This window comes from Squalius cephalus, assembly GCF_949319135.1.
Source record: "Squalius cephalus genome assembly, chromosome: 3".
NCBI classification, from domain to species: Eukaryota; Metazoa; Chordata; class Actinopteri; order Cypriniformes; family Leuciscidae; genus Squalius; species Squalius cephalus.
The window spans coordinates 7,209,829-7,222,075 of record NC_137124.1 but is presented as its reverse complement, the minus strand read 5'-3'; the positions used below and the strand labels follow the sequence as shown (position 1 = coordinate 7,222,075).

At 37.7% G+C, this 12,247-nt stretch overlaps 1 protein-coding gene across 1 annotated transcript in view; it reads right to left on the bottom strand.

The window, feature by feature from the left end:
• Positions 1 to 12,247, bottom strand: part of LOC307156321 (immunoglobulin superfamily member 1-like) — a gene marked incomplete at its 5' end in the record, with an annotated part of 516,462 nt that overhangs the window by 69,995 nt on the left and 434,220 nt on the right. Inside the window, 6 exons of the mRNA XM_079867612.1 lie at positions 2,878 to 3,162; positions 3,261 to 3,539; positions 7,429 to 7,692; positions 8,474 to 8,734; positions 10,576 to 10,866; positions 10,970 to 11,224. Coding sequence (XP_079723738.1) covers positions 2,878 to 3,162; positions 3,261 to 3,539; positions 7,429 to 7,692; positions 8,474 to 8,734; positions 10,576 to 10,866; positions 10,970 to 11,224 — 1,635 coding nt within the window. The remainder of the gene's footprint in view (positions 1 to 2,877; positions 3,163 to 3,260; positions 3,540 to 7,428; positions 7,693 to 8,473; positions 8,735 to 10,575; positions 10,867 to 10,969; positions 11,225 to 12,247) is intronic.

Genomic DNA, 12,247 nt, shown 5'->3' with positions numbered 1-12,247 from the left:
ACTATCACAACATTACACCCTAAAACATCCATAACAATAGGGATGTCAGATTAATAGGGATTAATTTAACAGCATTTTCCTTTTTTTTATTTTATTTTTTTTTACAATTTTGACTTTTGAACATTGCATTGTGTTATAGGGTTAACAGAAATGTCCGTAAAATTACTGGATACTATCAAGGTTATAAGATGTCAGTACTTATTTTGTTATTTTACGGATTTAGTTTTTTACATTGTAGATCTGCCTATTTCACAGAATTCCAACAAATAGCATCGAAGTTTATGGCATTACCAAATCCTAAAAATCCTAATTAAGTCATATTTTGGGAGAAAACTCTAGCTTGATCAAAACAGCAGTAAAATATGTAACCGCTTGACACACACTGAGCTAGTCTTACATTAGTTTTTACATATTCTTACATTTACTGTATGTCCGAATGTATGCACAGGGAGTGAGTGAGTGAGTGAGTGAGTGTGTGTGTGTGTGTGTGTGTGTGTGTGTGTGTGTGTGTGTGTGTGTGTGTGTGTGTGTGAGAGAGAGAGAGAGAGAGAGAGATTGTGTGTGTGTGTGTGTGTGTGTGTGTGTCAGACAGAAGTTTTACCTCTCGCTCTGTAACATTTGTAAAGCAGCACGACTGTCGCTAGCAGATACGGAGAAGCGGCCAGAAGAGAACTGAGGGTTTTGAGGACAGAAATCTGACCTGAAAAACAGAAACACAAGAACATTATTGAGCAACATTTCTTTGCATTAAAGGCAGAGGTTAATATAATTTTTCAACAAACTAAACTTGCTTTAGATTCTAAACACTTCTAGATCCATCTATTAATTTGATAACTTCATACATTGGCATTACGGTTTATGTGCTTTAATCAAAACATTAATTCTCATTCATGTCCTTAATGACAGCAAACAAGGCTTAGGGATGAAATGGAGGCCAGCATTCCTTAAAACGAGACATTATGGCACTTTTGTTTGCCTGTATACTGATTTTTGGTAATTTATTTTAATGTTTATAAGGGGATAAAACTCCTCACCCAAAAATACTGACATACCGACTACACATAAGCACATTCAGATTCCTTCCTTGCTGATTTCAAATGAAAAGTAATTAATTTTTAGACAGTCAGATTGTGACACGAAAGTCATCTAATTTTATTTAATTGTTGATTGGCTGTAATTAACACTGTTCATTTCATTAAACTATTTGATATTGGTTATGATGTGTTGATTATTTTAATTGTAATTGGTTACAACAACGGGCACAATATTTAGTATATTTTGATTTGATTTAATATATACTTGTTATGTCATGTTCTTGTGAGTTATGTGAAACAATAACTGATTGCTCCAGCAGAAATAAGAGCGATAGATTCGTATTCTAGTATTCGTGTGGCGTATCTCATCAGATGCTCATGAATAAAATAAAATCATCTCACCATTCAAGACTCCCGTGACTAAGATCCAGCTGTGGAGTGACTGTCCTCTCTCTGTTTTACAGTAGTAGAAACCCTCATGTGACTTTGAGACAGTAGTGATGCTCATCTCTCCTGTCGTCTGATTCTGGATCAGTGATCCGTCTTTATAGAAATCAGCGCTGAGGATCGGGGAGTTTGTAGATCGATGTAAACAGTGTAGAGTCAGAGTCTCTCCCTCAATCACAGGATCAACAGAACTCTCCAGAATCACCTCACCGTCTACAAACACAAGAGATGTGTGTTTATTACTGTAAATACTGTAGTAAGAATATATCAAAACAATACATACTGTAAATATACAGTCAGTGTCATACAATAGTTGTACTTTGTACCTCTGGAGTTTTTTATGCTAGTGTCGTGTAGTTTAACCAAATCTAATGACAAAACGCAACTATTTTATGAGTAAATGATTGTTTTGTTTGGATTTATTTTTATTTTTTAGAAAAAAAAGTAAGCATTGTAGGAGCATTAATTCTTTATTTCTTATTGGTTATTCACGGTCACATGGGCACAGCTGATCACTTTTGCTCTCTTTATTACTTCCTATGGTGGATTTTTTTATACAAATGAATAGTTACAAATTTCCATTGTACAGATGTAAGTCTGCGATCAGCTGTACAGAAAATATGAAAATGTATGTAGACTTTTTGTTAGAATTTACATGTTGCAAATGTCGCGATTATAAGCCGGACTCACCATGTACAGTGATGTTTCGAGGATGCCGTTTCTCTCCAGATTCAGACTCACACCAGTACACTCCAGTGTCAGATGTGCTGAGAGAGTCCATTACACATCCAGATCCTGTTTGTTTTGCACAAGTTTGTGTGTCTTTGTCTGTGTATCTTCTCACTGTCCATCCAGCAGAGTTACTCTGATCCTCACAGCTCAGAGAGAGAGAGTCAGATGAGAAGTGTTGACTTCTGCTGGGCTTGATGACCAGAGACACTGAAGCAGAAACTCCTGAAAAGAGGAAAATCTCCATCAGAACTGACAGCACAGAGACTGCAGTGAAACACAGATCCGGATGAGCACAAGCATAAACCCTCACCAGTGATCCACAGTGTGTGTGAGCTGCTGTTGTGTGTGTAATAGGCTGGTCGTCCTCTCTCTGCTCTGCACGTATAAACTCCTGTGTGCTGTAGAGCAGCAGGACTGAGAGTGTAAGATCCTCCAGCTCCTCTGCTGCTGTCTGACAGATGATCATGATCTCTGAACCAGCTGAACGTCCAGCCTTTAGAGGAGCCTGAAACCTCACAGGTCAGAGTCACTGATTCTCCTTCAGTCAGCCACGGCTGTGGAGACACTCGCACTGATGCCTGAGCTTCAGCTGAACAAAACATCACGAGTTACAGAGCCGTAGAGAAACTGATGGAGAAGCTGATCACAACAAACACACACTCACCTGAGACAGTCAGTGTAACAGCATCACTGCGCTGAGAGCTTTGAGTGTGTATCTGTCCTGTACAGGTGTATTTACCGCGGTGAGAGAGATCAACACTGCTGATGTTCAACTCTTGTGTTGAGGTTCGGCTGACAGTGTTTTTATATTGGTTGTTGGTTCCCTCTATTTCCCATCTGTATGTCCACTCAGTGTCTCCTCCCCACTTTATATCACATCTGAGAGTGACTGTTTCTCCTCTAAACACTCGTTCATCAGGTCGTACCGTCACCACAGCTTTAGGACTCTCTGTACAAACACAGATTATTGCATTTATAGTTTCAGAAGTTGTGTAGATATTGTCTCTGATCTGTATTTGTTGCATCACACACTACAGTCTCTCTCACCTGTAACATTTACCCACAGTGCATCACTGTATTGTGTGTAATAGACTGGTTTCCCTCTTCCAGCTCTACACCAGTACTGGCCTCCATCAGACACTGAATCAATCTTCAGGCTGTAGGAGTTTGTTTCTGTCTTCTCTGTCTCAGGGTTCAGTGTGTGTTTGTACCAGTAAGAGTCCCAGTTTCCAGTGGACGGATCCATGCGACAGGTCAAAGTCACTGTGTTTCCAGTCAGTGCAGCTCCTGCAGGATCTGATGTGAGTTCAGGCTTCGGCTTTAGATCTGCAGGAGAACAACTACAGATTCAGAGCCTTTTTCACACTAGACCCGTAAGCAAAGCGTAAAAGCATAGATTATATTTTTCGGCACCCATGTTAACAGATTAAAGCTTTCACAGTCACACTGCACTCTGAGGCGGCGCTGCGACACGTAGCAGGAGCGACAGCGGCGCAATCGTTTCGGCGCTGAGTCTATTTTTGCTGCATCTCTTACGCTGAAATAAAGCCACCATGAACTGTTCTTCTTCAAAATATACCCAAGTTAACACGAAAAACAACAAATTTCACAGAAAAGTAATATTAGTGTTGTGTGTTACACAATCACCATATGGTATAATGTCTATATATACAGTGTGTGTGTGTGTGTGTGTGTGTGTGTGTGGGGGGGGGGGGGGGGGGGGGGGGACAGTAGGAGGGGAACATCATAGCAGAGTCCTGTATGCTGCCCATCATAAATCAAGCATGTGACAGAGAGTGGTCGCAGGAGAACACCTGAAAATCATGACATTGTTCGATACTCGTCTGTATTTGCAGTCCCAAGTCGTGGTTCATCTGCACGCGACAAACACTGCCAGTGTGAAAGCACAATGCGTAAAAGTGAACGTGTGCAGTTGTTGCTTTAAGGAGGTTTTTCTACCTGATTCTTCTTACAAATGCTATTACAGTTGTTGTAATCGACTTCAATCAGGTTTATGTAACATAAAACGGGGAATGCTGATTTAACTTAATTGAGTTACACTGACCCCACAAACAATTTCCATCAAAGCTCAGGACGTACACATGTGCAGCTGCTCTTTGCTAATCAGTGAATTCTGCTTTAATGAACACATTGGGCCCTATTTTAAGGATCTAAGCGCATGGTCTAAAGCGCTCAGTGCAAGTGCACTTTAGGGTGTGTCCAAATCCACTTTTGCTAGTTTAACGACGGGAAAAATAGTTGGCGATCCCAGCGCCTGCTCTAAAAAGGTTGTCCCTATTCTCTTAATGAGTAATAGGTGTGTTTTGGGTGTAACGTGCAATAAAACAACCAGAGACTCATCTCCCATTACCTTTAAAGGCCAGTTGTGCTCGTGCCATGGCGGATTCGCTATTTACATGACAGAGTTTTCAAGCGGAAAAACTGAACGCATCTCCAGAGAGGAAACGGATCTGATCGTGCGCGAGTTTAAAGCAAGCAGATCATCTACTGGACAAGCCGGATTCCACCATATCTTTTAATTAGAAAAAATCTTCACACCACAATGCATTCTGGGTGCATCATACAAAACTCATCTATGGCTCAGAAAAGGCATTGTGGCATTAAGCATGTCATCATTGTTGAGATTCATAAGCTGATTGTTGATGTCTGAGTGAGTCTAACAGATGCTGGAGTTCAAATTGTTTAGTGGACAAAGAGAATTACAGGCTTGCTATAATTAATAATACAAAATGAGCATGTCTCTAAAGATTATATTCAGGATGACATCAGTGAAATAGACCTCTATATGATGATTATATCTTTATCACCAAGTCAAACGTCTTCCAGACATCACATTGACGTACTGTGCTTGCTGGGAACTCTAAATTAAATCTGTTCATCATATAAAGAGATTGTACAGCATATCTTCATAAACCTTGGATTAAACTGCGTGATTCATTTATTTTACAACACCTTTATGGCCTTATTGGATCTATTAAAGGAGTCATAACCTAGTATTACCTTGGATACCCACGCTCTATTATAGTCTTTCAGGCCCTTCTAAAAAAGAAAAGTGGAAAAAAAATAAACACAGAGCTCCTCTGACCCTTATTTCTGAAGGCATTATTGTCTTGCGAGATCTGATGCGATATTTTGGCTGTCGTGGACGGTCATTTTAATAATGCAAATGAGGGGCGCGTTGATTGGTGGCAGGAAGGAGGGGGGTTGACACCGCAGGTAACTTCAGCATCATTACAAACTGACATCATGGCGCAAGTTGTCAATGAAGCCGACCTGGCCGCGACCTACGGGATTCAACCGTATATGTTTGAGCCAGACTCTGAACCTGAGCTGGAAAGGGAAGATGTAGAGTCGATGGAAGGACGTCTACATCAAGATGTCTCTGAATGGTAAAGACAATCATTTTGACTGAGACATACATTAACATCAGTAACGAGCTAAAACATTTGTTGCTATTTTCTCCCACATAGGTTTACCTTTTATTTAATGTAGATTACATTAACGGAGATGTAGTCTACTTTTTTTATCAGCTTACAGTGGTTATTGAGATCAACGTGTGCTATCATGTGTTGTTTTTGCCTTGTTTCACGTTGTGGTTTTTTAGACATTCAATATTTTTCTTCTACAGACATGTAACGTGATGTTTTTCTTTATGTTTATTATTACTTGACTGTTTGTTTTCGCCTGATATTGGCCCAAATTTGTGAATGATTCCTGTGTAAAATGTTTAGCGCAGAGGTAAACAAACGCTTCACTTTTAAATATCGGCTTCCCGGCCAGTGTATAATCGTTAGGCAATCATAACATACATTGATTCTCGTGGAAAAGTGAAAATTGCAGGTTATGACTCCTTTAAGTTCTGATTAACAGATGTGGCGGACACAGAAGTAAAAGAAAAGAAGAATAGCCACTGACGGTTTCATCTCAGATAATCTGAAGTGTAGAAGTTCATGAATGAACTGAACATGTCTGGAGGATACAGATAATGGACTCTGAAAAGATCTGTGATCCGCATCAGCCTGTCACTGTGTTGAATACAAACTCTTAAACGTACAGTATGTAATTTTTCGCCACTAGGGGTCGCTAACCTCTTTACAATAACAAAGGCGTAGTTTGATGACGCAACACATGCTAAGAATTATGGATGTTGTCGTCAACGTCAAGCCGGCCGATCTAATAATGTTTATGGATGACTGAATACATCGATGCTTTTATCATGACTGTGATATGAAGCAGTTCGGGATTGATAAGAGACAGCTATCAGCTCCAAACGCGACACGAGCTCCCGCGGATATAAAAGGAATATGGACATTTCATTCTACCGAACTACACGCAGAATTACTACTCACAGGTCAGTTTATTAGACAAATTAAACTTGTGAGGTAATGCAGCGCTGTTTCACTTGGTCTAACATTACACTATCACACTAAACTGCATTTGAATGTGTTGAAATTTATGTGTTAACGTTAGTTTGTCTGTATGAGACTAGCAGTAAGCTAGATCAACATTAGAATAACATACAGATCATATTCTAACATTTTATCATTGTTGAACTATATAATATTGATTAGTTTTATGTAAATGTGCTCACCTGTTTAATAAAGTACATGTAGGAGCGGTCGAAGTCTCGGACGTGGAGCTCTCGTTTATATACTGTCTATGGGAGCTCTCGGCATCTCGAAAACACTGCGCTGATATTGATTCTCGTTTTAGTTCTCCTTTTTTATCCAAAGTCTGCTTGCCATGGTCCATAATGTTTGAACGAAACAACAACAGCGTGCAGATAGACATTGCGAACTACACAGTTGTCCGCGTCAGTTTGGTTACTATCAGAGGGCTCTAGCCTCTGGGTCATAGCTCTGGTTGCCATGGCAGCATGAGCGGAAACCAGAGACAACACGGATATGACGGCATTGACGGCGACAAAACGGAAATAAAGACCGTGTCTTCGAATTAAAATATTAATTTCTCTGGATTTAGAAGTTAATTGGAACTGTCGGGATAACGTAAATACACAACTTTAAAAAATATATAACATAGATATAGTGATTTTTTATATTTTTAAAGCAAAAAAAATAAATACATATTGTGCCTTTAACTAACATAATCTGACTGAGATCAAGTAAACTCAAATTGACCTGCTTTTCAATGTCTTCAGGTTAAAGTGATGTGATGAAATGATGAACACACTCACCTGATACTGTCAGTGTAACTCCATCACTGATCTGTGTGTACTGTGGGGTTTCAGTCTGAGTTCCTCTACATCTGTACAGACCAGCATGAGACGGATCCACAGATGTGATTATATAGATCTGGTCTGTTCTTCTGCTGTTATCTTGATCTTTATACCAGCTGTACCTCCAGACTCCTGTCTCCTGTATGTCACATGTGAGAGTGACTCTCTCTCCTCTGAACACACCAACATCAGGCTTCACCTTCACTACAGGTTTGGGTCTCACTGTGAAATGAGCAAACACACACTTCGTGTTTGAATCTTTTTTAACTCAAAATTAGCTTGCACTGAAAAAATAAATAAATAAATCTACAGAGTAAAAGAGCATGCACTTCTCACTGTTACGCGCTGATGGTGTATGATGTCTGTGTGAACAGGCTGCGCAGTGTGTATGCAAACACACATTGACTGACAGGGAACACATGCTATAAGACCGTTCCGAACGATACAATTGAACAAACATTGTATTACCATACGCCTTCCACAGACGTCAAAATACATTTAGGCCGCTTAACAGAGTGATTGCTGTCAGGATATGAGGAGACTTTCATAACAAAAAAGAGAATCACATATGGCACCTTTTAAATTAGCATTTAAGTATGCAAATGATAAACAAAATGTATAAAATATTGCATGATTATGGCTAAATGATCACAGAAATGTAAATCAGTTCAATATTTTAAACGGTAGTATTGTTTAAAATTAATCTATGAAATTCCAAAACAAAAGTCATAACAGATGAACGTTATCATTTCAAATAAAGTGAACTGTAAATCAGTCAAGTCAACTGCATTAAATGCACTTAATAGGCCCAAGCTCACAATTTGGAAATAATCTGAAATTATTTCAGATGATTTGTGCAAAACTGAATGAAATTGCTTTTGTTAATGTTTAACTCAAGTGACAGAACATTGTTAATTCAGGACAGTAATTTTCATGTTTACATCAAACACATTGCCTTTTAATACAAAAAATAAAGTTTTAATAAAAGCAAAGAAGTATTTACCTCTCACTGTTATCTTTATTGCATTACTGGAGTGTGTGTAGTATTCTCCTCGCTGTGCTCTACACTTGTATGTTCCTCCATCAGAGTCTCTCACAGAACTGATTGTTTTAGTTCCTGCATAATCACTGGATTCAGGGTTTGAGTCTTTCCTCCAGAGAAACCTCCATCCAGTTGAGCTTCCCACGTCACAGCTGAGAGTAACTGTGTCTCCAGTGAACACTGAACTCTGGGGCTTTACAGTCAGAATCGGCTGCGGTTTATCTGGAAGTGAACAGTGATGCAGTGTTGAGCTCATTTATGTTATTGCTCATATCTTGTCTTGTCTTTTTTTTTTTTTTTTTTGTACAGTAAACTGTCATTTATTTTGATTTAAAGGGATGTGTCCTTTCTGCTCCCACTAGTGACAGCACTGAATAGAATAGCAAAAATATTGATTTTGAGAAGTCTTCATTTAGGCCTATAAGAACAAAACAAGGAAAACCACAAACTAAACAGTTTATCTTAAACTAAACACAGATGAGGAACATAATTAATAACCAAGGAAACAAATGAGAACATGCAGCATGACATGATCAAAACATCTCTGAACAGGAATCAATAAGATGTGTCACTCTTTCAAGCTAGCCAAAAGTTAAAGTCTCAGCTAAGCTCAGGTCTAAGGCTACTTCACACTTCTGCCACTTTGATATTGCTGGATATAGATGGTTAAATGTCTGCCAAAAAAAAAAAAAAAAAAAAAAAGAAAGAAAGAAAGATTGCAAGTTGTAATCATTTTGAATGCTTTAGTTAATGTGAGATTTTCAGACTTGAACCTTACATTTCTCCTAAAATGGGCACTTTAAGGTTTCATTTTTATTCTTGAATTTTTATTTTGCCCTGAAAGAATTGACTCAGTTATATTACAATTATGATAAATATTAATTTATTTATAGGTTTTGTATTATTTACTTCTGTATTTTATGGATGTATTTTAAGAATATTTCTATGTGCTTATTTCTATTAAATTGTAATATTGCGGTGACACATTTATCTAGTGACAGGAAAGTCAAAGTCTAATGGTCCGATGCTTCTACACTCCTAAAACATTATCTCTGACATGAGGCTGAAATTATTATCAAAGAGTAACCAGTTGATATTTGATCTTCGATGTGCACATTAATGCAGCCGAAACAGTTTATCCCACATCTCATATACTATGAATGAATATTAAACACTACACTGATTTTATTTTTTATTTTTATGTATGCATTTCAATGCAACATTTGATCTATTTAAAACATGCAAAATATTAAAAGTAAATAAATAAAATAAATCTGCAGACTCAATGTTGTTACAGTGATGGGATACAGCCAAAGTTACTAGTTAAAATGAGCAATGAAAAATACTCTTAAATCATATATTAATCTTAGTCCATGTTAATTTCAACATTTACTAATATATTATTAAATCAAAAGTTGCAGCTGTGAATATTATTTAATACGCTGATTTCACGCAGCCGTTATTTTGAAATCGAAAGCGAGGCTCCGGTGGGAAGAAAACCGGAAGAAAACCGGAAGTGTCGCCTTTAATCACAGGAGAGTCGTGAATGCGATGGAGTATTGTTGTGTTTAATGATGTTGTGTCAATTCTAAAACTGTACATACATTTCTTTTATACTTTAGACTATATACAGTGAAATTCATTTATAAATAAAATATTTTTTTTATATAATTCAGAAAGTAAAAAAAGAAGCAGGAATGAACTATATACATATCCTATATTGGATATTAACATCCAATAGTGTAAATCGCGGCAGCAGCTTCAGGTTGGTAGTCCAAAGGCATTGTTGTTTATTTTTACTTCCGGGGTTTTTCCCACCGGAGCCTCACTTTCGATTTCAAAATTGCGGCTGCGTGAAATCAGCGTATAGACCTCAGCTAACATGAACTAACAATGAATAGTTGTATTTTTATTAACTAATGTCAAACAAAGATTATTAAATATCAAATGTATTAATATGCATTAACAAAAATTAACAAATGGAACCTTGTTGTAAAGTGTTACCAACAAATCAAACAAACAAGTAGCCTATTTCTGTCTGAGGAACAAATGAACACACTCACCTGATACTGTCAGTGTAACTCCATCACTGATCTTTGAGTTCTGTAGGGTTTCAGTCTGAGTTCCTCTACATCTGTACAGACCAGCATGAGACCGATCCACAGATGTGATTATATAGCTCTGGTCTTGTCCTGCGCTGTTATAGATCTGGTCTGTTCTTCTGCTGTTATCTTGATCTTTATACCAGCTGTACCTCCAGACTCCTGTCTCCTGTATGTCACATGTGAGAGTGACTCTCTCTCCTCTGAACACACCAACATCAGGCTTCACCTTCACTACAGGTTTGGGTCTCTCTGTTAAATGAGCAAACAACACACTTCATGTTTGAATCTTTTTAAACTCAAAATTAGCTTGCACTGAAAAAGAAAAAAAAATCTAGAGTAAAAGAGCACTTACCTCTCACTGTTATCTTTATTGCATTACTGGAGTGTGTGTAGTATTCTCCTCGCTGTGCTCTACACTTGTATGTTCCTCCATCAGAGACTCTCACAGATCTGATTGTTTTAGTTCCTGCATCATCACTGGATTCAGGGTTTGAGTCTTTCCTCCAGAGAAACGTCCATCCAGTTGAGCTTCCCACGTCACAGCTGAGAGTAACTGTGTCTCCAGTGAACACTGAACTCTGGGGCTTTACAGTCAGAATCGGTGTATCTGGAAGTGAACAGTGATGCAGTGTTGAGCTCATTTATAGTGTTATTGCTCATATCTTGTCTTGTCTTTTTTTTGTACAGTAAACTGTCATTTATTTTGATTTAAAGGGATGTGTCCTTTCTCTCCCACTAGTGACAGCACTGAATAGAATAGCAAAAATATTGATTTAGAGAAGTCTTCATTTACAGAACAAAACAAGGAGACCATCCAAGCAAAACCACAAACTAAACAGTTTATCTTAAACTAAACACAGATGAGGAACATAATTAATAACCAAGGAAACAAATGAGAACATGCAGCATGACATGATCAAAACATCTCTGAACAGGAATCAATAAGATGTGTCACTCTTTCAAGGTAGCCAAGAGTTAAAGTCTCAGCTAAGCTCAGGTCTAAGGCTACTTCACACTTCTGCCACTTTGATATTGCTGGATATAGATGGTTAAATGTTTGCAAAAAAAAAAAAAAAAAAAAAATGCAGCTAAACGTAAGAAATAAAAAGATAAAAATAATGCAAGTTCTAATCATTCTAGATCAAGCAAGTTTTATCTGGAAGTGAACAGTGATGCAGTGATGAGCTCATTTATAGTGTTATTGCTCATATTTTTCACTAGTCATTTTTACAGTTGTGAAGTAGACAATGTTTTGTGACGTTCAGAGTTGCCCCAGAACTAAGCCACGCCTGAGCATTATCTACACTGTAAAAAAAAAAAGAAAAAAAAAAGAAAGATATATATATATATATAGTAATAGAGTAAAATATCCTAATCTAAATAAAGTGCAAAAAATGTTTGCAGAAATTTTCATTAAACTTCTTACAGAAAAACAGTTATTTTACAGGTATTTCCTGAATTATTAGTAACAAACACATTCACTTTAAATCAACCAGAAATAGCATAGATGAAATGTGAATGAATGTAACTATATGCCACTGCATCAGCACAGTTACTGACACTTAACTAAAGTAACATCAGCTTATCATCAGTGTGTGTTGGTCTTCTCCTGACTGAAGCACAGGCTCTT